The 27,391-nt window shown below is 50.7% G+C and overlaps 1 protein-coding gene across 16 annotated transcripts in view; it reads right to left on the minus strand.

Annotated features, from left to right (window-relative positions):
• ZC3H3 (zinc finger CCCH-type containing 3) overlaps positions 1-27,391 on the minus strand; it is a 120,799-nt gene that overhangs the window by 63,992 nt on the left and 29,416 nt on the right. For all 16 annotated transcript variants that reach the window (XM_084508500.1, XM_084508506.1, XM_084508511.1 and 13 more), the window contains one exon: positions 10,466-10,613. In XM_084508500.1, the coding sequence (XP_084364626.1) occupies positions 10,466-10,613 (148 nt within the window). The remainder of the gene's footprint in view (positions 1-10,465; positions 10,614-27,391) is intronic.

Below are 27,391 nucleotides of genomic sequence, written 5' to 3' on the forward strand. Positions count from 1 at the left end.
ATGAATTAATCAGCCACAAACCAAGCTCGAGCGCCTGCCAAGCAAAGCGACCTCCGTGCCCCCACAAAAAACCCTTCGCCCTCTCCTTTCCCCGGGTCCCGAGGCAGGCGCACGGCACGGGGCAGCCCAGCTGCCAGCAGCATTTGGCCACGGCTCAGAGCAGGAGCTAAGGAGAAGCGAGCGGGGTCAGAGCCGGGGAGCACGGAGCTGCCACTCAGCACAACCCAGAGCTCTCCTGCTTTTTTTTTTTTTTTTTTTTATAATTATTATTATTTTGTTCCTGTCCCAACTTTCGCGGCGGCGCTCGGCACGGCAAAAACTTCTCGCGCCGAGCGAAGGAGTCGCAGGTTTGTAGCAAAAAACATTCAGGGAAAGGGGGAAAATGGAAAGAAAAAAATTAAAAAAAACAGCCCTGCCGTTGCTCATCTCCGAAGAGGGCAGAAATTTCGAAATTAAATCCATCGCTCGTGCAGCTGTCACTGGCAGGTGAAAAAGCAGTGACACTTGAAAATGCCCGGTGCCAGAAAAAAAAATATCCTCCAACTGCTCCGCCGTTAGGTGGGATTTAGCAGCCCGGGAAAAACCGCTTCCAGAGGTTAAGAACTGCTTCGAAATGAGCTGAAAATACCGAGCGTGTGCAATTTTGCAAACTGTATCCCCAAGCAGATTTCATCTTTCCGGGACTTGCTTGCTTGCTGCTGAAGCCCGGGCTAAAAAGGGTGAAAAAGGCTCCTATCGGGTAAGAATTTACTTTATTTCCTTTTTTTTTTTTTTAAGAGGCACAACTGGCATTAGGGAATTTGGATGGAGAAAAGGAACAGTGATATCAGAAAGCTCACGGCCCCGTGAGATATTTTATCCTGGAGTTTCCAGGGAAAAAAAAAGAGATGCCCCAGGGCGAATGGGGCCAAAAGGGTTTGGAGAGCTGCTCCAGTCCCCGGTGTCACCACCAGGACCTGCTCGTGAACCCACAGGCAACACCATAACACCCCTATTTAACGTTTTCCCACTATTTTTTGCTTGGTTGGTGTGTAAGGATGTAATGATTTGAGTTTGAAGAGGTTCTTCAGCCCACGTGCTGCGTTTCAAGGAGCTCCCACGTGGACCCCAAGCAAACGAAGAGCAGTGGCAAGCTCCAGCCTCCTGACTGCCACGGGTACCATCGTTTTTAGGGTGCTCAAGAGGAAACCCTTAGGATCCTGCCCTGCAGAGGAAGAACAAACCTTCCCAAAAGCCAACAGAGAGGAAAATGCAGGTGTTCACCCATCCCAGGGTCTCAGCACTTGAAAACGGGCTCCCAAAATTGGCGCCGAGGCTCCACGTGAACCCTTGTGGTTCTCCTGGGCCATACGATCCGGCCCCGATCCGAAACTGCTGACCCGTAGCTCAAAATCCTCCTCTTTTAATCCCCGTAAACCTCCTTGTTCGGGCTATCCTGCTTTTTTTTTTCTGAAAGCTGCCTGAAAGCACAGCGAGGCGATGACAAAAGAAGGGGGGAAGAAATCCTGCCTAACGAATCGCCGCTCATCAGCAAATCCTCCGGCAGCCGTGCGCGCGCTCTCTGCCCGTTATAAACCCTAAAGAAAACATTTCAGCTTTGCACCCAGACTTTGTGGATGAGCAGGAACCCGTTTAGGAGCAGCACGGCCCCTTGTGAACACGCCTGCAGCGTTACACGACGGAGGCGATGCCCTCTACGGCGCTTCCAGCCCCTGAGGCGTCTTTTTGCTCGGCGAAAAGAGCTGGGAAAGGTTGTGCCATGCCTTCAAGCAACTACCCATTGCTCTGGAAGATGGTTTGAAAGCCCTAAAAACCCTGATTGTTCCCATGTGGCTCCCCAGAAGGAGCCCTGCTTGCAGCCTTAGTGAGATTTGGAGCATTTCGCTCTTTTTTAGCTTGGTTTTCCGTTGGGTTCATCCTTTTCTACGCGACTTTTGGGTCAAAATAGCATCACACGTGCAGTGTGGCTTGGGGTTTGTGCAGACCGATGTCCCAATCACGCCTGACCCACTCTGGGCACTGGGATTTGGGTGAACACGTGCAGCTGAAGCCCCTTGAGAGGTGGCTGCACCGTCCTGGGAGCCTGTTCTCCTCCTCTCTGCCTCCTTGGACAGCCAATATCCCCACCACAAACTCACTTCATTTCAGCAAAACCCTTTGCTTTGTGTCACTCGGGATGTCTCGGGGCTTGAGAGCATTTTTGGGGTCAGTTCTATCCACGAGGAGCCTCCAGACCTGCCGTGTGAAGGACCCCAAAGCATCCGGGATGCTTTCTGCATCTCCATCCCTACACCCAGAGAGCAAGAGGAATTCTGGGCTCCGGATCTGTGGCCGCATTTAAGCAGCCAAATAAGAAGCCTGGTAGTCTCGAGGTGCCTTAAACCCACGGAATTTTATGGATTTTAGGGAAAAAAAAAGTTATTTTCAGGACCTGTGCAGGAAACGCAAGGCGCATCCAGGTGCATCCCCTAAATAACGCAGCGCATGGGCTACCAGTTGTACCCCACTAGCTCAGAGAGGGAGGAAAATAAGCAGAAATTCTCCAGTTTTGAGGTCAAACAAGTCCCACACTTCCTCTCTCTTCTCAAAATAAACCGCTGCAGATCCAGCATGCGACGAAGCCACAAGATCTCCCCAAAAGACCAGGTCCCAGTTTCGGGATTTGTGATCTGAGCAGGGAAGGATGTGCCCGGCACAGGGCAGCTGGAGATCTCCTTTCTGCCTGTACCAGGCTCTGGGAAGATCTGCAAGAGGGGCTGATCCAAGATGAACACAATCCCGAGTAAATAACCCATAATTGCCTCCCCAGGTTGGGAAGTGACACTTTTATTTTTAATCGAATCCATTCCAAACTCCCCTAACTCCATTAAGCAAAATTAAAAAAGGAAAATCCCATTATTCTTAAGCATTTCCATATGCATTTAAAGCTGGTCGTTAACCTCTGAGTCCCGCTTTTATTTTGTTTTCATTAGATTCCTCCGAAGTAGAGCTCGATGACTGTGGCCGGCCCTTCGAGGAGGAGCGCGGTGCCGCCGGCGGGCACCAGCACCAAGAGCTCTGAAACACGGGGAGGGGAAGCAGGGGGAGATGTTTGATCCTATAAGGGCACGGGGTGATCCTACAGGACCTCAGGAGGTTCGTGGAGGTGGAGGACAGGGCATGGGGACACGGAGGATAGGGTATGGGGACATGGAGGACGAGTGGGGACGGTGCCCGGGAGCGGCACGGTGCACGGAGCCGACGTGGGATGCTTGCTTGGGAAATCAGGGCGAGATAATCAGGCCCAGATTCCAGTTCTGGTTAGGGAGAGGGAAATAGAAGGGGAAAAGAAAAGAAAAAGAGGGAAAAAAAAAAGAGATTGAGCTTTATAATGCGTCTTTCTGCAATGGGGGGAGCGGGGAGAGCATGAAAGATTAATCCCGGGCTTTGCTGAGAAGAGGCGACATTGTTTTTTTTAAAGCCTCTAACTAGTCCCCAACAGAAACTGGATTACGTTAGGCCAGATGTCAGGACTTCTCCGAAACAATGCGGGGTTGTGTATCTCATACCATCCTCATTAAAAAGATTAAAAGTACTTCCCATAGAAAAAAAAAAAAAAAACACGTTTTCAGACGGAAAGCCCCGGTTTCCTCCTGCCTGTAACGTCTCCAATCCGGGCAGATGAATTTCACTGTAATGAGATGTCAGTCGGGAGAATGGTTTAACATCCCTTCAAAAAAAAATCTTATCCCTAAACCTCGTAAAACCACGTCGAGATTATTAAAAGAAAATTCACCGCACAGACAAAAACTAAACTAAAATAAAATAAAACAAAATAGAAGCCGCCAATTCGCAGAATCCATGACACGGCCGTTTTTAAATGTGATGGAAAAGGCTTTCCAAGTTATCTGCTTAAACGCAGGCTTTCTGTTTACTTCTCACTTTCATGTCAAATGAATTTGGGGAGAAAAAAATTGACAGGAGCTTTAAGGACATTAGTCACATTTCGACTCCTTTTCAGCTTAACACAGCGGAAGCCGGGGAGGACCGGAGCGAGACCGCTCGTCTTGATAAAAGGAAATTAACCCCGGTGCCACGGCCTCTGGCCGTCGGGTTATGATGTCCCCGGCCCTTCACGGACCATCCGGGAGCCAAAAAAATCCCATCGGAGCATCCTCTGACGAGGCATCGAGATATAAAAACCTCGGCGCTCCCCCCAGGTCGCTAAAGCGAGGGGATCAAATAGACGGAGCGAGAAGAAAAAGGCAGCCTTTGCTGAGCTCAAGATAAAAACCCCACCGTTGCTGTCTCCTCGCAATATACGGTGCCTTCGATTCGAGCCTCTCCCCCGCAGCACCCAGCAATTAGCAGCGGCAGCCGCCGACGTTAACATTTTTCTCCGGATTTTCTGCCGTGACATCCCGGCCCCGCAGAAATACGGCTTTGCTCTCTCTCCCCGTGCATTACGGCCCCGACCGGGGCTCGTAGAAACCCTCAGCCCCCCTCCAGGCTCGTTAACGTGCCGTGATTTAATGAGCTTTCCTCCTGGCATGCTGGCCAGCACCGCCGGACCATCCCGGTGATGCCCAGAGCCTGGCACCGCGCGGGTTTTGGTGAAGAAACCCAAGGAAAACGCTCAGCCATTCCCCACCTCCCATCCCCATGTGGCTGGGATGGAGACGTCAAGGTTTGCCCAGCACGAGGGTGTCAAAGGAAAGAGGGGAAGCCCTAAAAGTCATCGATTTATCTGCCAGGCTGCGTCCCGTGCAGCTCTCCAAAAAAATAAAAGCGCGCTGACTTCTCCTGGAGGTGCGTCGGAGCGAGCACCCCAGAGCAGCTCCTGCTGAGCAACACGGAGAAATAATTACGTGTAATTTATTTGCCTCTGGCTTCTCCTGGATGTCTTTGAGACGGTGGGGTTGGGAATGGAGAGAGCAGGATCCAAGGGAAGTTGCCTCTGCCTGTCCCAGCCCCATGCACCTGGCGCGTTTGGTTTTCAGGACAACCTTTATCAAACCCCAAATGGCCGAGATAAAATCCCAAGATTCAAAGACCAAGACCGTGCTTGCCAATGGCTTCTCCACCCCAAAATATCGTGTTGCTGCTGGTGGATATCCAAAGATCTTGGGGAGGAAAGGAAAGGAAAGGAAAGGAAAGGAAAGGAAAGGAAAGGAAAGGAAAGGAAAGGAAAGGAAAGGAAAGGAAAGGAAAGGAAAGGAAAGGAAAGGAAAGGAAAGGAAAGGAAAGGAAAGGAAAGGAAAGGAAAGGAAAGGAAAGGAAAGGAAAGGAAAGGAAAGGAAAGGAAAGGAAAGGAAAGGAAAGGAAAGGAAAGGAAAGGAAAGGAAAGGAAAGGAAAGGAAAGGAAAGGAAAGGAAAGGAAAGGAAAGGAAAGGAAAGGAAAGGAAAGGAAAGGAAAGGAAAGGAAAGGAAAGGAAAGGAAAGGAAAGGAAAGGAAAGGAAAGGAAAGGAAAGGAAAGGAAAGGAAAGGAAAGGAAAGGAAAGGAAAGGAAAGGAAAGGAAAGGAAAGGAAAGGAAAGGAAAGGAAAGGAAAGGAAAGGAAAGGAAAGGAAAGGAAAGGAAGGAAAGGAAAGGAAAGGAAAGGAAAGGAAAGGAAAGGAAAGGAAAGGAAAGGAAAGGAAAGGAAAGGAAAGGAAAGGAAAGGAAAGGAAAGGAAAGGAAAGGAAAGGAAAGGAAAGGAGCCAACGAGGCTCCTGTTCCAGCCTGGTCCTTCCACATCGCTCCAGGCCAAGGAACAGAAAGAAAAGAAGAAAACAAAACTAAAACACACAAGCTTATCCTCTGCTGACGAGCCTTTTCTACTGAGCAGGCACTTTCCCTGACAAATGTTTTATTACCTTGTTCTTTACTTATTTATAACGCTGGAGGGTGAAGTTTGTCCCTCCAGAGGAGCTGCAAAGTTTTCTGAAGGAAATATCTGAGCTTTCCCACCAGCACCAGACAATATTTGCAGACGGGTTACTTTTCTTTTCAACACAGGCATCATTATTTTCAAAGAAAACTGTTCAAAGTGGGTCAGCGCTGAAGTTGCCCGTAACTAGGATCTCCGAACGCGACATCAGCCCATCTGCTCCCCCAAAAAAATGGTCTCAAAGCGGGTTTGTCTGTCCGTAAATGAGTGAGTTGGGGTCTCCTTCTCCTGATCAGTGCTCGTGGGACAGTTCCTGGTGGAGCCCACCACAGAGCACCAGGCACGTTGTCCCCCAAAGGGTTACAGGGACATTTCCCACTGGTATCTTGGGTTGCGTGCTCAAGGATTTTGGCTTTCTCTGGCTGGCAAGAAGACTGTTGCTTCCGTGGAGCAAGTGGATTTGCAAGGGGAGCATCTCCAACAGCCAGGAGCATCCTCCTGCCATCATCTTCATCCTCTAGCTCCAACCGAAATGCACCGGGGGGCACCGGTTGACACCCTAACTTCTCCTCTAGTAGTTTCCCCAACCCTACAGCACCCTCAAGCCCACGAGGCCTCTGTGTATCTCCCACCTGGGCAAAGCGGGCACAGTTTTGGCCCCGTAAGCCGTGGAAGATGCCAGGAGCAGCATCTCGTCCAAGGAAGGCACCGTGGAAGGGCTGAAGACGTTTCCAGGACCTGCGAACGCCGCCGTCGTCACTCATCCATCCCGATTCCTCTGTGTTGAGCAGCTCGGCCCCCTCCTGGCCACGGAGAAGATGTCCCTGCACGAATTCCAGGCGATGGCCGACCGCCACGTCAATAAGGAGAAAATGAAATTGAAGGCGAGCAGATCAGAGCCCTCCCGCGCCGCGCTCCTGCAAAGCGCGGCGAGATAAGGGGGAGGAGTGAAAAGGAGGATCAATAAATCTTCACCTCATTCACAATGATCTGGAGCTCTTATTAAGTAAATTAATTTAAGTTAATTTAACTCGATCATGACTCCCGATCACAGTGATTTAGTGAGGGGGGAAATTGCATTAGGAAAGGCCACACTCACTAGATAGAAGAACGGAAGAAAATTAGATCCACTTAGCAATGTGAATTAATATGGAAATAGCAGGTGTAAATTTAACCTTATCAAGAGAGCGAAAATTATCTTCATAAATTTGGAGAAATAGCCCCCAAGCCGCTTATAAATCTATTTAAAACAAAAATATTACAAAAAGTGGAGTAAAATTAATTTAAAATATACTCCCGTCTATCGCCTCCAGAAAAGTCAGCGGCGGGGCCACGTCTAAGGCGAGCCAGAGGTAAGGGGAGAAAGCAGCTCATCCCCAGGGGATCCACAGTGACTCTCCCCATCATTTGGACACATCCATCTTCTCCTTCTCCTGATAATTTGGGGCTTGTTGGCAAGTTGGCACTACCCGAGATGCTCCAGCAAAGTTTTTCTGGCTATGTAGCCAAAAAGAGGAGGGAAATCTCCAAGACCTGGTTCATGAGATGGACAGAAACCCAGTTTGCTACGTGAAATCTATAAAGTATTAAATCAGAAAAGGCCGCCGGCCACGTAAGACCCCCGCCCATCGTTTTTGGAGCCCCAAAAACCTGGGTTTCACAGCAGGAATTGCCCCATAGCCTCGGCCAGAAACGAGTTCAGGAGCAGCGCTCGCGCACGGTGCCACCAGCCCTTTAACGCCGAGCTCCTGGCTTCAGGCCAGAAGGGCATTAAAAGGAAAAAAAAAAAGTTGGCTGCTCGATCCGACACTCACCGAAACGTGAAACGGGAGAGGTGACAAAGCCTGGACTGCAAAACGACCCCAGGGAGATCTGCACGGTCCCCATGGGGACAACTCGCGGGCATGCCCCATGCTTCCTCCCCGTCCTGGTTTGACAAAACCATTTTTTGATAATAGCACAGCAAAGTGGCTGGAAAAGGAGCTCTCATCCCCTTGCTGCTTGTCCAAAGGGATGCTACGAGCACCAGGGAAGAGAAAAATACTCAAAAGTAGAGGAGAAGCATTTGCCATGTGCTTCCCCCCGCCAGGCGGGATGATGGATCGCACGCGCCGAAGGTACTTGGGAGACGGAGCGGGAGATTTATGGCTTCTGGAAAATATAATTGTTTTTAATTTGCTGATGGCGTTTTATCAAGATTTGTCTGAAACAGCCGTAAGATCCAAAGCACGTTATTTAATGAAGTCGAAGATTAATACGGATAAAATTATCCTCCAAGGGGGAGCTCGCGGATGGTCGGGTCCCTCCTCTGCGAAGCGACGGCCTCGCAGTTTTGGGCCAGACCCTAAAACTCCTGCTCCCAGCCCCCTCCCCTCCTACTGCCCCCAACCTAATTATCTCACCCTCATTAAACACATCCACGATGCTGTGAGGTTCACCTCGTAATGGGGCAGAAGAGGAGACCCGATACGATGTCGAGACGACACTCCGCGTGCCGCTGGGTTTTGGAGTCAGGCTCATGAATTAGAGGGTAAAAGTTTGTGTGACGCCACAATACAACACCATGAGACTCTACAGAAAGCCCCCCAAGCTGCAAAACTTCATCTTTCACTGGCTGTGAGTGATTGCAGAACTTAATCAGCACGTCCCAGACACAAATTCCCCTCCCAGAAATCAAATGAGGCGATGCCAGGGCGGGATGAGCCCAGCCTGGCTCACGTTTTCTCTCTCCAGACCCCAGTCGGGGGCACATTCACTGCAGAAAGACCCTAAAGCAGCAGTTTGCCCAGATCCCTTACCGAATGTTTCACAGGCACAGGAATTAGAAAAAAAAAATCCATCTTCTGCCAGCGCCTGCCGGGAGCACGGGGGATGGAGGAGAGCGGTGATTTTACCGCGACTGTACCGCGAGCAGCTCTTTGCACCAAATTTCCCCTTATCGGACTTAAATAAAGAAGCAAGATTTGCTCAAAGTGGCTGGTTCAGGGCGAAAAAAAACAGCCACTTCCCAGGCAAACTGAGGCAGAGATGGGAAAGGGCAAGAGTGCAGGAGGAAACAGGAGAAAACAAATCCTCACCTGCACACAAAGCAGCCGGGTGCCGCAATTACCAGCAGCAAACTACGAGCCTCTGAGATTACCACTGCAGTTTTTACCGTAATAAAATTCACAGAACAAAAGCCGTGCTTTAAATAATAATAAATAATAATGTTTTTTAAGGAGTTTCTATTTAGCCCGAAGAAGAAACACAGGAATTAAGTTATTTGATGGTCTGGCTTGTCTATCACTGCCTGACAGCGGCGAGCAAGCGAGGAATTTATCTGTCGGTAACAAGCACACGTCTGCGAGCTCGATTCAACACAAATACAAGATGAGGGAGCAGGAAAACGAGGATGTGGTTTGGCTGGGGAAAGGACAACGCAAGGATCTGCCCCCAGGGACCTGAAAACAGGGGTGGCACTTAGAAGCAGGGCAGGAATTGTACCAAAAGAGGCAAAGTAAATGTTCTTGGAGGGGAGTAAGAGGAGATGTCTCGATCCCAGGACTGCCGAAAAGGGACTGGATGTGTAGATGGAAGTAGAAGGTAAAGAAAAAGGAGGAGGAGGTGGTGCAGGTAAGACTGAATGCAGAAAATTTGGGTAAAAGGCGTTAGTCCCAACCAAACCCATGGTTTCCATAGGAGAAGAAGCACTTGGACCAGGAGCTTCCAAACTACAAGCTCCTTGAAAGACCAAGAAAAAATATCAAATCTAATTCTAGATTTTTTTTTAATGGTTTGAAAATAAACACGTCTTTTTTTAAAAAAAAATTCTCCTCTTTTCCTGGAACTTTGCCTCACCATCCTCAGGTTTTTCAAAACCCACCTTCCCTTCTGATAGGAACATTTGTTAAACTCGTTGCCAACTCCACGTAGAGCAAGGGGAAAAATCGGGCAAAGTTAGGCTTTAAAAACAATCCCCGCCATCTTTTGAGTCTCCACAGCAGCCAGCACTCACCAGGAAAGCGGTCAGCCCTTGGAACACGGCGTGAAGACGAAGGAAAGCACCTTTGGAGGAAACCACCCTGATGCCAACCCATGTAGGGTGTGCCAATGGAAGGGGTCAGCCCAATGCGTCCTCCAGTTCCTTGGGTCTACCCAAGGCGTGAATAACGGCACGGGCAGAGCAGAGCAGGCTCTTTTTCCCCAAAATATTGCCCCTGACAAGAGCAAACCAGCATTTCAGGAGGAGGAGAAAGAGAACCAGTTCTCTCAGGAGCAGCCACAATCAACCATGCCTCATTAGCAGGACGTGTCTCTCTCCAAACACGCAGTAAGTCTACTTAGGTCTGATATTGAGAGCTGTGTGCATTTCCTCGGCATCCTCACGGCTTATTTAACCACAATGAATTCAAAAAGGGAACGGATCTGAAGGAGCAGGCTGCGGGAAGCCGTTTGCCACCAGCCCGGCTCAGGCTAACATGATTACTAACATGATTTTACACTTTAAGTCAATAAACGCCGCGTGGAAGCGGCTAAACAAATAGAGAAATTAAGGGATTCGTGCAAATAATGCGCAGCAGTAACGGCACGGAGAGGTTGTGGATCTCGGGTCCTGCATCCGAGGGGTGGCAGGGTTACCTGGATGTCCCCAGACGCCGGGTCTTCCAGCTGGGGACAGGGCTGCTGAAGGAGGAGGAGGGGAAGCCCACGTTCTTCTTCACTATCCTGTAGCGCGTCTTGATCACCTTGTTGGCCGGGGGGCTCCTCGCGAAGAGCAAGCTGGCACCTAGGGGAAAGCAGAAGGGGAAAAGGGGATGAAATTCGGACGTTCCCATACAACACCTCGATCCCCGATGCCTCCATTAGGAGATTTCTGCACTGAACCCCCAATTTGAGAACATTTTGCGGGACGATCTACACGCCGGTTCATCCCGCTGAACGTTTCACACCATTACCAGTTGTGTGTTTGGTTTTCTCCACATTGATGGCTCGCAATTTTTTTATTTTATTTTTTTGCAGCTTTAAGGAAGGTGTCTAATTGCCTGGTTTTATAACATCCAGCCATAACTGCCCGGCTAATTAAAGCTGACACTACACGCCGAGACTTCAGTCTGCTGGTTTTAGAACTGATTTAAAGGGCTGGTGGTTTTTCTCGGAGATGCTCTCCTTAAAATTATCGAAGGGAAAAGCAGAAGCATTATTTTCCTCGAAAACCTTGTACCCATCCCCACGTATCCCTTGGAGAAGAGCGGGGCTTCCCGGATAACCCGGTCCTCGCCAGGATGTTGAGGTGAAGAACCAAAAAAAGAAAGGAAAAGGCATTTTGAGGTGGCTCTTGGCCCCTGGAGCAACCTGCAACTCCCAAGTTTAACATGGAGAATTATATTTTTTTATATATATAACATATTTTATATTTATAATTCTACCTTATATTGACAAAGCACGGGGAATTTTCATACCATGGCCAAGTGCTTTCACATTCACAGCCCAAACACTCAATGTTAGCCCAAAAACCCAAGAAGTCAGCGGTGGTGCCTTAAGGAGCTTCTGGTGGCTTGGGTTAAAAATTAAACGAGATGTATTCGATAAAGACCCCCCGGGATTAGGAAAGGAGGACGACAAATTCCCTTTTTTATTTGTTTTTGTCCTAAAAGCTCTTCATTTCCCAGGTATTTAGCCGTCCTTCATTGAGCCAGCCTCTAAATGTACGGGATTTGGGAGATGCTCACAAGCAAACAAATATCAAATATCTAAAATAAAAAAGGTAAAAAGCTCACGCAGGAGCAACCAGAGGAACTGCAAAAGCCCACAGCTTTAAGGGGGAAGGAAAACGAGAGGAAAGGACAAAATCAAAGTGGCTTTCCACCACTGTTTCTACGCCCTGGGACTTTTTCCGACAAAATTCTTCGGGGCAATGATTGTGCCATGAGTCTTGACAGCCCTTTGCAAGGTTTGAGCACTGATTGTAATTGGGATTGTGTAAAACAACAGCAAAGTTGGATAAATTTGCTTCTGAGAATTGGTTTTGGGGGAAGGGAAGGGAAGGGAAGGGAAGGGAAGGGAAGGGAAGGGAAGGGAAGGGAAGGGAAGGGAAGGGAAGGGAAGGGAAGGGAAGGGAAGGGAAGGGAAGGGAAGGGAAGGGAAGGGAAGGGAAGGGAAGGGAAGGGAAGGGAAGGGAAGGGAAGGGAAGGGAAGGGAAGGGAAGGGAAGGGAAGGGAAGGGAAGGGAAGGGAAGGGAAGGGAAGGGAAGGGAAGGGAAGGGAAGGGAAGGGAAGGGAAGGGAACAGCACCAGCATCTCCTCGCCTCCTCCACCCCAACCTTACAAAATTACGAAGCTGGGACTGTGTCGATTGCATTATTAACTTGTTTTTTTGCCCCTGCTCGGGCCCCCGGTTGCCTCCAATCAGCCCAGAACCCAACCAAGCCCCCGCTGCCATCTCCCCCCTTGCCCGACGCTCGCGGGAGACGCGGGGAGGTCTCGAATCGTCGGGGCTCGCAAGCGGCCCCGGGGCCGGCACGCAGAAGGAAGGGCTGGCACCTGCTCTCAAGTCGATTCCCCGGCAGTAATTGGATGTTGCATTCATGCCGGAGCTGCTCTTCGGAAGCCGCCTGCCCAGCATTAAGCACCTCGTGAAAGCGGCTCTCCGAAGAGCTCGCTTTTCTATTATTACTTGCTAGCTGAGGGGTTTTGTGTAGATAATCATGTTATTTAGATAGGATGTTGGTTTAATTCCCTTCATTACAGGCTCCCAGGGTTGTAATTTTTTTTGCTCCGCATGATGTATTCCCCGTGGCACATTTCACTCAAATCAAACACTTCAGGCTTTTATTACAAACAATACCCCGGCGTCCCCCGTTATCAGCCCGGCACACGCGCGCACGCTCCTCGCGGAGATCCAGAGGTCACTTCTAATGACTAATCGATCTCATTAGCTTTCCTAATTAAAAACTTTACTACCGCAGTGGAAGACAAACTACAAAAAAAAAGAAAAAAAAAAGAAAAAAAAAAATCTGCTTGCATCATATTTGAATGGGATATGAGCACCATTTATCAGGCCCGCGCCGCGCTGCTGAGCTTGGGGCTTTGCTCGGAGCCGCGCTTCCCCCGGGCACCGCTGGCTGGGGGCTCCGAAAAAACCTGGCCCGGGGACCCCAAGGCCTCAAATCGACCTTCAGATGGGAAAGCCAGGTCCAAAAAGCCTCCCTGAGGTGTTCCAGCACCAATCGTGCCTCTGAGCTGATGTGGTCCAGGATCACATCCCCTATAGAGGGCACGCACCCTATAGGAAAGGGGCCAAATGCCACAGGGTGATGTAGGGCGTTATTTCAGCTCGGATTTTGCCCCCCGAGAGGTTCCAGGAGCTGACACCACTTCAGGAAGGGGATGTTTGAGGCCAGGAGAGGAAAACAGCTCCTGGGATGCCTGCAGGAGAGCTGGAGACAACACGAGGTCCTGCTGCCTTCTGGCGGCCTTAAATCGTGCACACCCGGCTGTGCCCCGAGCTCTCACGGCCCCAAGCACCCCAAAGTGCCCCTTAGTGCTATTCTGTGCCTCCCCCAAACCCAGGAAGTTTATAAAAGTGATGGTTTAAGCTTTTTTTCTCGTTTTTTTATTCCTCCCTCAATGCAAAACTAAGATCGCTCGCACGTAAGTTTCAACAAAAACGTGAAAGCTTTTGTAGAAACATAAAAAAAACACAGAAAATCTGTTTTTGTAGAAACATAAATATAAATTTTCTTCCATGGCAAGAAAAATTAGGGGGAGAAATACTGACCTGCTGTTAATTACAAAAATCTCCTGTTCCTAGGGCTGCCATCAAACTGTAATGCTCCACTTCTGCCAAAAAAAGATGAGCAAGAAGAGGAAGGTATTGGGTAAATTTGCCTGCTTCTTCAAAAAAAACAGGTCTTTTTGTGAGCTTTCTGCCCCTTTTCCTGCTGTGGCTTTAAACTAAACACTGGGAACTGCATCCTTTTGGGGGATATTCCACAAAAAAGGGATGATCTGCCCCAATTTCTCCCTTGCTTCTCCTCTCCACGTCGTGGGTGACCTCGGCACCCGGCTGAGCCCGGAGGTGCTGCTGCTCGGAAAGTGCAGCATCAGCAGAGCAAACCCTGCACTGATGGGAAAAAAAAGAGTTAAAAGAGCAAGGACACGTTTCCAGGAGCGCAGATTTCTAAATTTAAGGGGTTATTGCAGCTTTAGGAAAAAGATTTGGGATGGGGAAAGCTTCCCGCGTGGTCAAGGGACTTGTTTAGGAAGCAAAAGAAGGGAAAAATAAAAATAACAACGGGTGCTGTGGGCACGAAGCCACAGATAAAAACCCGCCTGGGTCCAGGTGAACGATGACAAAATCAAAGCAGAAGCCAAAAACCTCAGATAAAACCAAATTGCTTCTCCAGAAACAGACCTTGGGAAGAAAAAGTGCCTTGGGAGCACATTTTGAGCTGAATTTCTCGGTGGGAGAACAAAACCCAGCCCCAGATTCTTCTCTGGGTGAAAAGAGGTTAGGAAGGGGAGGAGATGCCCAGCGGAGGAAAATATCGAGCCGAACGGAGGAGAGAGGAGAGGGGATAAAACACGAGGGCAGCAGCTGGACTCGGGACCTGCTGTGGGAGCACGGAGCGCGTAATAGCAATTATGCTGAGCCATTTGCCAGAAAAAGGAAGGGTCTCAGCAGCTAGAAGCTGAGAGTCCCTAAAAGACAGGGTGACTCTACCTCTGATGGCCTTAAAAAAACAAAACAACCCAAAAAAAAACAACTCTGAGGGGCTCCGGGAGAGGTTGGGGACCTCCCCAACTCATCCTTCAAGAGCAATGCGAAGCGGCTCCGCACAAAACAGCCTTCCCAGAAGGACAGATCTCCACGGGTTCGTGTGCCTGAGGTTTCAGCTCAGCCCTCCACGCCTCTCTCCCCAGCTCAAATCGTTCTGGTGGTTCGCAGGACGCCGGCAACACCTGCCCGACGCCGGCCCCGACGCCTTTTGTTGTGCTTCCCAACTTGGCCGGGCCCCGCGCGTCGACAAAAGGCTCTGGGATTACCGTAATGCTGTTACGAATCGAGTGTGAAAGCAGACACCGGTATTAGGGGGTGATTATCACCGAGAGCCTTCAATATGTTCCCGCAGAATGGCACAGCAAGAGGTTAATTATGTTGCCGCCGCAATCGGCTTCCGAAAGGGCCGTCCTTCGGTTTAAGAGGGGAATTGAATTTTCACACCCGTTCAGCACGGAGCTCTTCCGAGGGAGGCGGCTGTTTATGCCGGAGTGTAAACGATGGTTTCTGATCACGAACTGCTGCTGAATAGGAAATAAATCCCATTGAGCAAAAGGGTTTTACCTGCGACCCCAACGAGGCTGCCGCGTTGGCGGCGGCGCTCGCGGAGGATGAGAGAAGCACGGGCTTCGCAGCTGAAACGTTTCAGTGGGCTCCAGGAGCACGGGGATTTCTTTTTTCCCAGCAGAAGCTTTCAGCTGGGCCCATGTGGGGCACTAATACCAAATCTGCTTCCCAAATTCCTTGTATTGAACAAGCCACAGGCAAGGATGAAGCCAACGGAAGCCATCGGGCACAACAACGCATGGGTACGGTGGCACTTGGTAGAGAGCAACACCGAGGAAATTTTAGGGTTAATGTTTGAGCAGGGAAGGTTTTAACACGCACAACTGCTATTAAAAGACTCGCGTGTGGCTGTGTCTGCACCCGAATTTCCAGGTTAGAAGCAAAAAGAACCGGATTTTGTTTCCTGGAGCTACAGTGTGGCAGCAAGGGGAAAGCATCACCCACCTGCGAGGGGAAAATGCAGTTGTCAAAAGCTCACCGAGCTCAAGAGTGCCTTGGGGAAATGATTTCATGTGACATTTCTGGGAAAGAACCATTTCCACATGGAAATATCACTGGATATGGCTAAAGGACAACTTATTACGAGTTACATCTCTACTTGCCTTACACCCAGCAAGGACCCAAAGCCTCGCTCCTGTGTTCTCATCACACATTTGCAAATAAAGCAACCAAATCTTACCAAACTCTCACAAAAAAAGCTTATTTTCAGATTGGGACAACTTTGTTCTCCCCATTCATCAGGCTGGCTGCTTCTCCTCCTCAAGCTATGGCTGTAATGATGCCCACCAGCTTCAAGATATTCATTACTGAGTGCAAACAACCTGGAGAACAATCCCATTTTCCCAGCTACAGGGCACTGATTGAGCAGTAACACTTCCCAAAACCAGCTTCAGGTAGGTGCTTTTCATCTAGGGATTTTTTGGGCAAGAGATGGCTCAGGACACAGTGCACGGAGACAACAGGAATGGAGTAAAACCTCTGCACAGTGGGAACTGGAATTACATTTAATTGCAGGTTTTTTTCCAGATGTCATTTTCTCTAGTGTCTTCTCCGTGAATTTTGACACAAAATGTCAAAATTTTGTGTCAAAACTTTTCCTTGGCACAAAAAAAAAAAAAAAGGAAGGGAAAGGGGATCGCCGTGCAGTCCTGGAAGCTGGGAATCCTGCCTCCGCGGTGGAAAAACCCCCGAGGGTGACGCAAGCGTCCGGGATGAGGGCTGGATTTTCCATCACACAACTGCAGCCAGCTGGGTTGAGGGCCGGCCTTGGCAAAGCGGGGCTCGAGTTGGCAAATCTGAAGAGTGACGAGCAAGGCAGGGCTGGAGCAAAGCTGTCCCCAGCGAAACCGCCCCGCTCACCCCTCGGAGCCTTCTTCCCGAACTAAATTTGTGCCCAGGCAGCTCATTGGGACGGAAACCCGCGCCGGGGAAGTTGGTAAGGCGGTGATTTAGTTCATCCATCTCTCAGATCTACCCATCCGTCTTGCTGATTGATGCACCCATCTGGAGAATCCACCTGAGCTCCTCCGCAGCCTCCTCTGCCATCTGCCTGGGGGCTGTCCGACGAGGAAGTCTTGCTCCCAATTCCTCCAACGCCAAAACCGAGGCTTCAACACCCTTGGCATTTCGGTGACTTTTCCTGAAACACCCCCAGAGCACTCACAGACTCATTTTAAAGGAGTAGGGGGGGGAAATGTAAACTTTTATAAACGTGTAGCCACGTGCCGGTGTTTCCTCTTTCCCATTTGTGTCCCCACCTGGACACAGGCTGAAGCTTCCCTTCCCTGTTTCCAGCCCAGGCTGTGATGCTGCCTACAAAGGAGGTTTATTGGATCCGTTTTTTTTAGGGGATTTTGCTCTTCCCACCTTCCAGCTCCAGATTAAAGGTGCTTGGGGTCAGCCTCTCCATTCAGCAAGGGAGCTGTGAGCGCAAGGTGCCACACAGGTCACTGCTGAAAAGCACCGAGCAAGTCCTCAGCGCTGCTTTGGGAGCTGCTGCAATCCCTGCCCTGCCCAAAACAGCACAAAAATGAGACAAAAGAGACGTTTTACACCTTAGAAACACCAAAAATCCTCAGGACTCAGAGTACAACTCCCCTGAACCGCACTGCTGCAGGCTTTTCTTTTCCAACGTAGTAAATGCAGCATTTGAATCTCACACATCACGCTAAAGATTCATGACGTGTGCCAGCCGGCCCTGGAAAGGCTAACGCTGATTTAACACACGGAGATCTTTCCTGGTGCTTGGTGGCCCGTTACACCGTGACCATCAGCAGGTTGTATGGCACAGCCCGTGCTACCATCCCCCAGGATCTCACATCCCTCGCAGCGACGGATTCCTAACGCTCTGCAGATCCGCACAGATGAGTTATCTCCTCTTGTAACGCAAGCAGCCCTTCAAATATTTCTGTCTCGCGTCAAGCAGGGCCACTTAAGTGGCTTCGGCAGCAAGACAAACTTCTCCCCGAGCAACACTCGCCACCTACTTGTCTTCTTATTTGACCCAGAGGTTCCTGCAGTGGATGGTGCTTGCAGGCAGATGGGGACCTTGCGGTAACTGGCTGGGTTAATTCATGCACCCCGCATCCCGAAGGAAAGGAAAGCATTTTAAAGCTATTTCCAGTCGCTAGAATCAGAAGCAGACAGCTCATGGATTGGTCTGTAATGCAAAATCAGGACGACCTCTTCCAGCTGAGCCCTAGTCCCTAGCAGGAGAGGGGACAGCAAGCCGCCAGGGCAGCTCCTCCATGCAAAGAGAAGGGCAAGGAGCACATGTCGAAGCCTCTGTTGAAGTGCAGCGGGAAGAAAATCCCTTCCCAGAGCCTGCACATGCTCCTGGACCTGCCAATGGTCTTCTGCAACAGCTCCTGGCCTCTCTGAGATGTTTGGTGGATTTCAAACGAATTTGGGCTGCAGTCAAGATTTGCAGATACTGCATTAGTGATGGCTACACCACTGTCAGATGCACCAGTGAGTCTAAAAACATACAGCCCTGTGCTGACTGCTTATGTGGTCCCAAGGGGCTGCCAAAAGCCACCCTCGTTGCCTACCAAAGGTCCAGCTTGAGGTCATGGTTGGCACGCTTTGGAGAGCCACCAGCACCAGGTGATTTGGGAAGCCCAGGGGAATAACCCACGGGGAGCGGCTTGGACTCAGCTCTACGGGATTCAGTTTTAATTATCAAACCCTGGCAAGAACCTGTGTTTCTCCTCTCCAGTCCCAAAAACCAAAGGGAGACGGACTGAGGTCCTGCAGGGGCCAGGAGGACATCTCCCCCACCATCGACCTTGTGAAGCTGCGCTCGCAGCCCCTGGGGGCTGGGCACAACCTGGGGCTCCACACACCAATTCCTGGCTCTGCTGCATCCCTTTCTGAACATCATGGGAGCTAACGAGCCCACTAACGAGGGGGAAAGGCTGCTTTATCCCCGTCTCCACCGGGATCACCAAGGGGTGGCCATACTTAGGCCCCACTAGGCCGTGCCTTTCCCTGTGGCAGCCCCCGACCAGCGCCGGGCCTTGTTCAAACACAACCCTTACATTATTCTAACAAAAGATTTTTATTTTTTTTTCCTCCCCACACCTTCCGTCGGTGAATGATTATGGATGTGTTGCCAGGAGCCGGCTCCATTTCTCTAAATGAGAGCGGGCTGGCAGCCGAGGCGGGCGGGAGGCTGATAAATGCCCTCCTCCCCCCCCCGGCCGGCCTCGCGGCAGGAGCTGCCAGGGGTCCTCCTCTTAACAAGCTGCAGATGGAAGATGACTGGAATAACAAAGTGTGAATTTTGATGAGCCTAATAAATCACTCCACTTTTCCCGCTCTTGATCGTTTCCAGCGCCTCACGCGGCAGCCGAAGCCCGGCTACCATCAAATGGCTCCGCGGATCCCGCGCTGGCACGGGGAGGCCACTGCGCCACAGAAAGCCCTCGTCAGGCTGCAAACCCGTCAGCATTCGGGCTTTAGGACTGGCTCCGTGCCTCTTTGGTTGAATTTAATGAGATTTGAATCCCTCGGGATGTCCCCCACCCTCAGAGGCCCTTCTCGAAGTGAAGGTCAACCTCCTTCCCTCAGCTTTTACATCTCCGAAGTCGCTGCTTAAAAAGACCCTGACCCGACTCCAGAAACGTAGGAAAGTCCCTAAGACTGGAGGGAAACTTAGCAGGCAGTAGTTTTGTTCAGATCCTTTTAAACCCCCTTCCTCGACTTATAAATAAAGCAAGCGATGAATGGGCCCCAAACACAAAACTAAAGGTTTCTGATTCAAGTTGTTACCCCAGAGCACATGCACGTGTATCTGCCAAGGAAAATATCTGCCAAAAGGCCTCAAAACAGTGTCTAAACCCCAGAGAGCACCACGTCGATCTCAAGAAAATTAAGACTTTGCTCTTCCTACTGAAGAATTACTCTCAAAGCCACCAGAACAAAGACCAGAGGAGGAAAATGGGACCAAAGTCAGAGTGTGACTGCACGAGGCAGTGCACAGCCATCAAAACACTCTGCAACACCCCAAAACCAGACCAGAAACCCAGCCTGCAGCTCTGGGGAGCTCTGAAAATGGAAAAAGACAAGTCTGTAAAATGGGTACAGTCCTCTCAGGCCACCGGCGCCTTGCTGATGGCAAACACTCCTAAGGACGGGCACGGCCTTGATACCCCAAAGCATCCCAATGCCCTCAAATCATCCCGATGACCCCAAAATATCTTGACCCCAAAACTTGCAGGTTCACCTCTCCGAAGCAAGGAGGGCAAGCTGGCAGGGAAACCTGTTGTTTTCGTCATCCTCCTCTCACCCCATCCTCAATCCCCCCGCTACGTTTCCCCGCGCACCGCTTTTCATTTGCTTTTCCAGCACGGCACTGAATCAGGGAGGGAATTCATCTTTGACAAACATTTACCGATTATCAAATCACAACTGCAGCCACAGACAGGGGCAATAAGTCACTTTAAGCAGCCGTCCGTACTGCAGTCTGAGGAGTTTGGGCAGCTCGGCGATGACAAATAACTCCTGTCAAAGCCGCATGTTCCCTCGCGCTCCGAATCCGTGTTCTCTGTTGTTCCACGCTACCTGGTGTTTAATGACAACACTGTCAGACTAAGACGAAGCCTCGGCGCTGCGGACTGTCAAAGCCCTATTAGAGGAAAGATTGAGACCCTACTCTTCTTAAACTCACTCAAGCAACACAACCTGCTAGTTTTTATAATTATTGTACGAGAGCCATCGATCGCGCGCTGACACCTAACCTATCTGTATGAAATGGGAGTAGTTTGCTGGGTGACAGTTGCTATAGATTATTGCGGGTGGGTTTTTTTTCCCCCCTTTTATCCATTGCTCTACAAAGCCTAAAATGGATGGGAAGGAAGAAGGGAAAAAGCGTGCGCCTTTGCTTAGACGCCTTCTCTATCCCCGCTCTTTACCTTCAAGAAGTTTGCCACTTGTCTCTTCCCCGTTGGGGAAACCAATCCAGCTCGTCGGATCCGCACATTTCACGGTGTGAACAACATGCAGATCACCCCAAAAAAGCATTTCACACCAGGACAGTGCTTCAGGAGAGCACTGGAAATACTCTTGTAGGGATTTGGGAATTACAGAGCAACAGCGGGCAAGGCCAGCGTGGCTCAGGATGGATGCAGGGGAAATCCCAGCTTAAAACCTACCAGCCTCGGGAGACAGATGTGCCATGCAGACACAATGATGAGCCCCAGGCTGTGCTGGAGAGGACTTTCACCAGGCTTAATCTGATCTACACCATGTTTCAAAGCTTCCTTTCGGCACGAAGTTTTCCCCGTCTAATAATACGGCTGCGATCCTGGTCCTGGCAAGGGCTGGGAGGTTGAATTTTGCTGCAAATGCTTGTTAACCTTGCCTGTTTGCATTTAAATCAGCTTCCACTGGTTCATTTTGTTCCACTCCCGGAAAAGGACTGGACTAAATTTGGGGTTGGCACCAAGGAAAATCTTTTCCCCGCCCAGAAACTTGGTTCAGGCTGAATTCCCAGCAGTATAAAGGGAGGAAACTGGAGTCTGGGGGTGCTGGGAAGCTGCTCCTGAGCCAGGAAAAGAGGCACAACGGGAAAATCAGAGCCAAGGAGGCATTCAACCACACCAAGGGAAACTTGGGCTGGAGAGAAGATGCACCTTCTAGCAGGACCATGGGCAGCATCACCTTCCCCGTGGACAGACGCTTCTCCCAGTCCATTACACGCAAGCAATGGTTTTGTTTCTCAGGAGCTTCATCCTCCAAACCACGGTTGGGGCCATTTTACCATCAGTTATTTTGGAATCTGTACACGTGTGGCTTAGCACCACGTGCACAGCCCAGCACCAAACACATACTGGAAACTCTTGAGGGTCTGGACGGGTGAGGAGGAAGAAAATTGCTTTTCCTTTACAGAAATGTCCTCATTTGTTTAGAGCAGCTACTGGATCCAGTAAGTTGCTATAAATAAATATTTGCAGTGCCTAAGCTATGCGCAAGCATCAGTGCATGTGGTTTATTTGCTTGTATTGCCCATTTGGGTGATACAGTTGGGTGAGTTTGGCACATATCCACGTCTTCCCCTCCCCAAAGAGCACAGCTTCATCCACGCTAGAGGAGAAGAAACCCACCAGCACTCCAAAAAGAGGCACCGAGAGGCAGCCAAGCTCTACCTCACCTTCCCAGTCCGTCTTCACCAGGTCCTAAATGGGATCCAAAGATCCCAACCCACCGAACCAGTGGTGAAACCTTCTCATGGGTCTTTATCCAAAGAAATGGCCCTCTTTGGGAGGGCAGGAGTGTGAGAGAGATTAAACCACGGGAATATTTCACCCAGATGTCTGTCTGGTTGAAATCCACGTGGATCTTGCAGTCACCTAAACATATTGTGTGGAAAACGTAACAGATGGTCATGAGAAAGCCATTCCCGTTGGCTAACTGGATGGCAAGAAGATCTGAGATGAACATCACAGCCCCTCGGATTCCATCCGCGTTCATTTTGACACCACTACAGCCACAATTATTAGTACAAGGGCACAAAAATGACCCCAGGCTGTCCATTTAGGAAAAGGGGCAAAAGAAAGCTTGGGTGTCGGTCGCCTTCTAGCTTCTGAAGACAGCGATGAAGTTGACCATAAGTTGGCTGAGCGATGAAGTTGGCTGGTCCTAAATAATTTACCCAGCCCACCGGAGGCTGTTAATGAAGAGGGGCCCAAAACTGCCAAAATGGAGAAGAAAAGTTTCCATTTCTGGTTGAAAACAAGCACTGTTTTCATCAACACGTCAACAACCCTACCGTTGCCCTCCCATAGAGTGCTTTACGTCCAGGTTCAGTCCCCGGAGACCAGCGCAGCCCTTCTGTCCTCTCCTCCAGCACAAGTCGAAGGAAACGGCGTCTTGTTCCACGACAAAAAACGTAGGGTAGCACCCAGCTTCTGCCTGCGATAAACACCTCATTTTCTAAACCCTGAGTGACAGGAGCAGAACGCTTCCCTTGCATCGTCCTCGCGATCACCCAGCGATGTCAGAGCAGGAAAAGGAAAGGCGAAGAAGAAATCTCACTTCTCCTGCCTCCGAGTTTGACAAGTCGTCCTAGACAGGGGCGGTAATATTTGATAAATTTTCATTTTCCTTCCAAGGCTGTCAGGTAATCTTTTTATTGACAGCACTCCGGGGGTTTTCTGTAGTCTCAGGGAAAAGGGCTCGCGCTCCTGCTTGTTATTAAACCAAGCATGTTATTTCGGATGGAGAAACAGCTACGAGCCACCTCCACCTCCAAACAAGTCCTCTGCGTGCGAGCGTACCCAAGGCTGGTTTACGACACAGCACCCTTGGAAACCCCCCGGCAGAAATCCAGAGCCAAAACCACCTCTAACACCTGAAAGAAAGGGTCTCCTTTCGCACCGGAGCGATCGTGCTTCCCCCTCTCTCTTCGGGGGGATAATTTTACAGCTAACGGGCCTCGAATGCCAAGAGACGTTTCTGTGGCTTAAGCCTGACCACGTCGCTTCTAATAATACCCGCTGGAGTCACAGCGGGGTGGTGGTTCCCAAACCTCCACGCGAGGCCACTGCATCGAGATCCTGGCTACGCGAGGAGCTGCACCAAGCCTTGTCCTCGAGGACAACGCCATCCCATACAGGGTTGGCATCCTGACCCCAAAGAGGCACAACCCCGCATCGTGATGACCAAGGGAAGATGAACCCGGGATGAAGAGCAGCCTCCTCTCCTTCTTCGAGCCTTTTCCTCGAGGCTTAAGGAAGATGCCCAAGGAGGGCAGGAGCACAGGCATCTACGGACGGCATCACTGATTTCAGAAGGAAAAATATTCAAAGAAAACCAGATTTGCAAAGGGAAATGATGTCTCGGAAACGGTGTCCTCTTTTCCCTCACCACACCGTCAGTGCTTCCCTGCAGAGCGAGTTGAGAAATGTGGGTCCATTTTATAGGGAGAGGACAAATAGTTTCTCTCAGTGTTGGTTAAATCAATAAAAGAAGTTCATTTAAGTTAGAGGAGCCTTCCCTTAAAGCCCTTTTTCCCTGATATTTCATTACCGCACTCGGAGAAAGGTCACCCGCAGAGAAGCCCGAGGTGTCGACTTCCCAGTGCCACGAGCATTCGATCCCGGAAAAGAAATTAAAGCAGGGCCAGAAATACCAGAAAAAGAAGTTGCAAGAATCATAAATAAAATTGTCAAGGCTCCATTTCATCATCAAGCACTGGTTTTATACCGACTGTCGTGAGATGCTGAGCCCTGCCTGCATCCCACCAGCCTGAGGACATGGCCATGACCAACCTGTACCAGGCCACCAGATTTTGGGTGTCCACAAAATCAGCTGAAGCCTTGCTGGATTTCTGTTCATTTTGAGACTTCTGGCTGTTTTTTTTTCCTAATTTTTAAGTCCAAAAGGAGACATTCGGTGACGAGCCATCACTGAGGAGAGCTGCGGTTTCCAAGGAGAGTCAGGGGAGCCAAACCCCGGAGAGGTCCTTCTGAAAACCCCACCCTCCAACTTTTAACACCCTGCTGGTGCAAAAAGTCAGAAGAGAAACTTGGCCGCGAAGGCGAATTCTATCCAACACCCGACACCGTGGCCGGAGTGACGCTCGCCGCATTCCCAGCCTGGCCTCCTCCTGTTACCCAGCCCTTCCAGCACAAAAAACTGCCCTAGTTCACGGCGCTGGTATTTCGGGTCTCCTGCTCTGCAGATCTTTTGGTGAAAGCCTGCTCCGTTTCTTTTCCATACCTCCTGGTCCTTCAGGATGTGCAGCCTCGTCCTCGCCGTCTCCTGCAAGCTCGTGCCGCGTGGTCTCAGCCCTCAGGGGCTGGAGGACCTCTTGCAAACCATATGGGTGTTGCAGAGGGATGCTCTAAGCTCCTAAAATCCACGTTCTCACCTTATTCCACCTCTCAAGCGAGCTTTCAGCTCCTCGTCACCTCACCTGCCACCTCCAAAAGATGGAGAGATGACACAGCGAGGACTCGGGTGTTTCCCTCTGGCTGTTCTCTCCTTACCCCCAGCGTCAGCTTTAGGTTGGGGTTACCCCAGGAAAAGCCAAAGCACCTTCCTGTCATCCTGTTCCTTCCATTCCTGCTGTACAAAGCACAGTTTGGTGTGGTTTTACTATCACTTTTTTTTTTAAAAAAAAGTACAATTTGTGATCGCACTAAAAGCTCACCTTGCAACAGCTCACGGTAATTCCACCAGTGCTCCTCCAGTTCACCTCGCACGTGGCAGCAGCTTAATTAACGTCTGCACAGCCTCCTGAAGCCAATTAGTGTTGAGTATTATTAGTTAATAAAAGACCCCATTACTTAGGTTCCTCCTTATCTGCACGATCCTCGCCGGGCTGAGTTTTGAACTCACCACGTGCAGTCTGCTTTAGACGCAGCGCCAGCCCCGCGAGTTCAATACCCAAATCCTCATCCCTGAGCCCCTGCCTGCCCGAAAATCATTCTGCAAGGGGCCGTCACCAACTCAAATCAACCCCAAGGTGCTCCTCGTTGCACAACAACGATCTCGGAGGGGTCTCAGGGCTTTTGCTGCCTCTCCAACAACGCCAAGACGCGAGGCGAGCACACGCAAGAGGCCACCACCAACAAATCACCCCAACTAGCAATGTCCTAGCCCATGAAATAGCTGAATTTCAACAAGAATCCCTCCAGTTAGCAATGTTCTAGCCCACAAAATAGCTGAAATTCAACAAGAATCCCTCCATAGCAATGTCCTAGTCCATAAAATAGTCGAGTTGCAACAAGAACCGCTGCCCACGTCACTTTGGGTTTTTCTGCTCGTTTTCTGTGTCACTCCAACACTCGATGGCTTCACGTTCAAAGGTCAGAAATCCCCTCGCAGGAATACCCCGAGAATAGCAGGGCTATAAAAAGAAACGCGAGCTCACAGCGAATCCCACGTGCAAACCATAAAACCCTCATCCGCCGCGGGGATCCTGCGCCGAAGGCGTGCGAGGTGCTGAGCTCGGAGCCCGGGTTTTCACGTTGGCTCAGGCACAGGACCAGGCTCCACGATCTGAGAGGGTCCAACAAACCTTGTGCTGCTTTGGGAGGGTTTGAGCCCGAGGAATGAAAGGTTTCGGGTGAGGTCCAGGAGTCCCACGCAGCTCGGGAGAGGTTTGACGAAGCGTCCTCATAATTTCCTTTACACCATCATGATTTGAGCCGTGTTTTTGGAGAGCCAAACGTTACCCTTCTAAGTCCCCTGTGCAGAAAAACCAAGCTGAGTATCAAAAGCAGCTAAAATAACCAGAAAATTCAGAAGGAAGGTGTAAGATAAAGAAGTCCTGCTCTCCCCATGCCCCCCCTGAGCTCTTCGGGGCGCAGGCACAGCGGCACGAGACGTGGTGCCAAATGCCCCGCACCCCACGAGCTCCTCCAGTGTATCCCAAACCAGCTGCAGCTCTCCTTAATTAGTCTCCGCGGGCATTAATGAATCCATTAATGAACCCCACGACGTGAGGACCCCGCTTTGGGCAGCACCGGGGGAAGATGTGCCCGATGTAGGGCCGAAGGCATGGCCCCAAATACGCCGTGGCCCCCAGCAGGAGCTCGCTGTGTTCGCTCCAGGGCCCTTTTAACCCCAGCTGCTGCCTTCCAGCTTCTCCTCCCAGGCAAATGGGGCTCGAGGGTCTGAGCAGAAGGCGGCGGGGAAGATGTGAGCGCATCAAGCCGTTGCCTTGACTCAGCACTTCGCTGGCAGAAATAACTTCCCCAGCAAGAGCGGGTCGGGTAATAAAAACCTCAGCAGCGCGTCCACCCGGTCCCCTCAGCGGGGGCCGGGTTTTAAAGGCAGTTATAACAATTAATAACGGCGGAAAAAAAAAAAAAGGCTGAGGATGGCAACGCTGCCACTGCAAAAGGAGAGTGCTGGGGAGGAGCTGAGAGGACTCCAGCTCACCGCAGAGGTCGCCTTGAGAAAAAAAGAGCCACATGCCTGTTGACTTCCCCGCTGCCGTCGCAGTTTTCGAGGCAGAAATGGGGGTTAGGAGGGGTGCAGATCCAGGTGGGACTGAGCTCCGGCGCTCGGAGATGTGCCAGGGGACTGGTTTTAACAAAGCCAGTCCCCAATTTCTGCCCAGCTCCCTGTTTCGGCAGCAGCAGCCCGCCCTGCCAGCCTTCCAGCGGGGCTCAGAACACACTGGAGAAAAACCAAAGATGAGAAATGAAGCGAAAACTTCCTCCCAGCTCAGCGAAACCTTTCAAAGCCGCTTCTGGGGGATGATTCTCTCCCCTTGATGTACCTGGGCGAGTCCCAGATTCGGCGGAGAGGTCTCCAGACGTTGGGGAAGCAGCACAAATCCTCCGGGGTGGTGGCTCCCAGGGGCGGACGGCACCGGCGCGGTGTCTTCGGGCAATCAAGAGGCTGGGGGAGAGCGAGCGGAGCACGAGGCAAATTCCTCCTCTTATCCTCTGTTTCTTTTCCCTTCCTGCACCCACGGGAGGGTGCCTGGGTGCCCTCAGGATCGCCACGGATTTTAGCAAAAAGCTAAAAGGGGTATCTCGAGCGCGCACGCGCGGAGCTCGCCGCCTTCCCTGGGTGGCACGCACCGAAAGCTCCCGGCTGATGGAGTGACAAAACCCCTGCCTCTCCCCGAATTAATGCGAGTTTGGGACGTGAAACCACACAAACGGGCTCGGAGCTCTTTAAAATAATGAACCGCCTCGGATTTTTCGCGTTCGGAAAAGCCGCGACAACGCGGCAGCCCGGGGAGGATGCCCATCAATA

The sequence above is a fragment of the Aythya ferina genome, assembly GCF_964211825.1.
Source record: "Aythya ferina genome assembly, chromosome: 2".
Taxonomy (NCBI): Eukaryota; Metazoa; Chordata; class Aves; order Anseriformes; family Anatidae; genus Aythya; species Aythya ferina.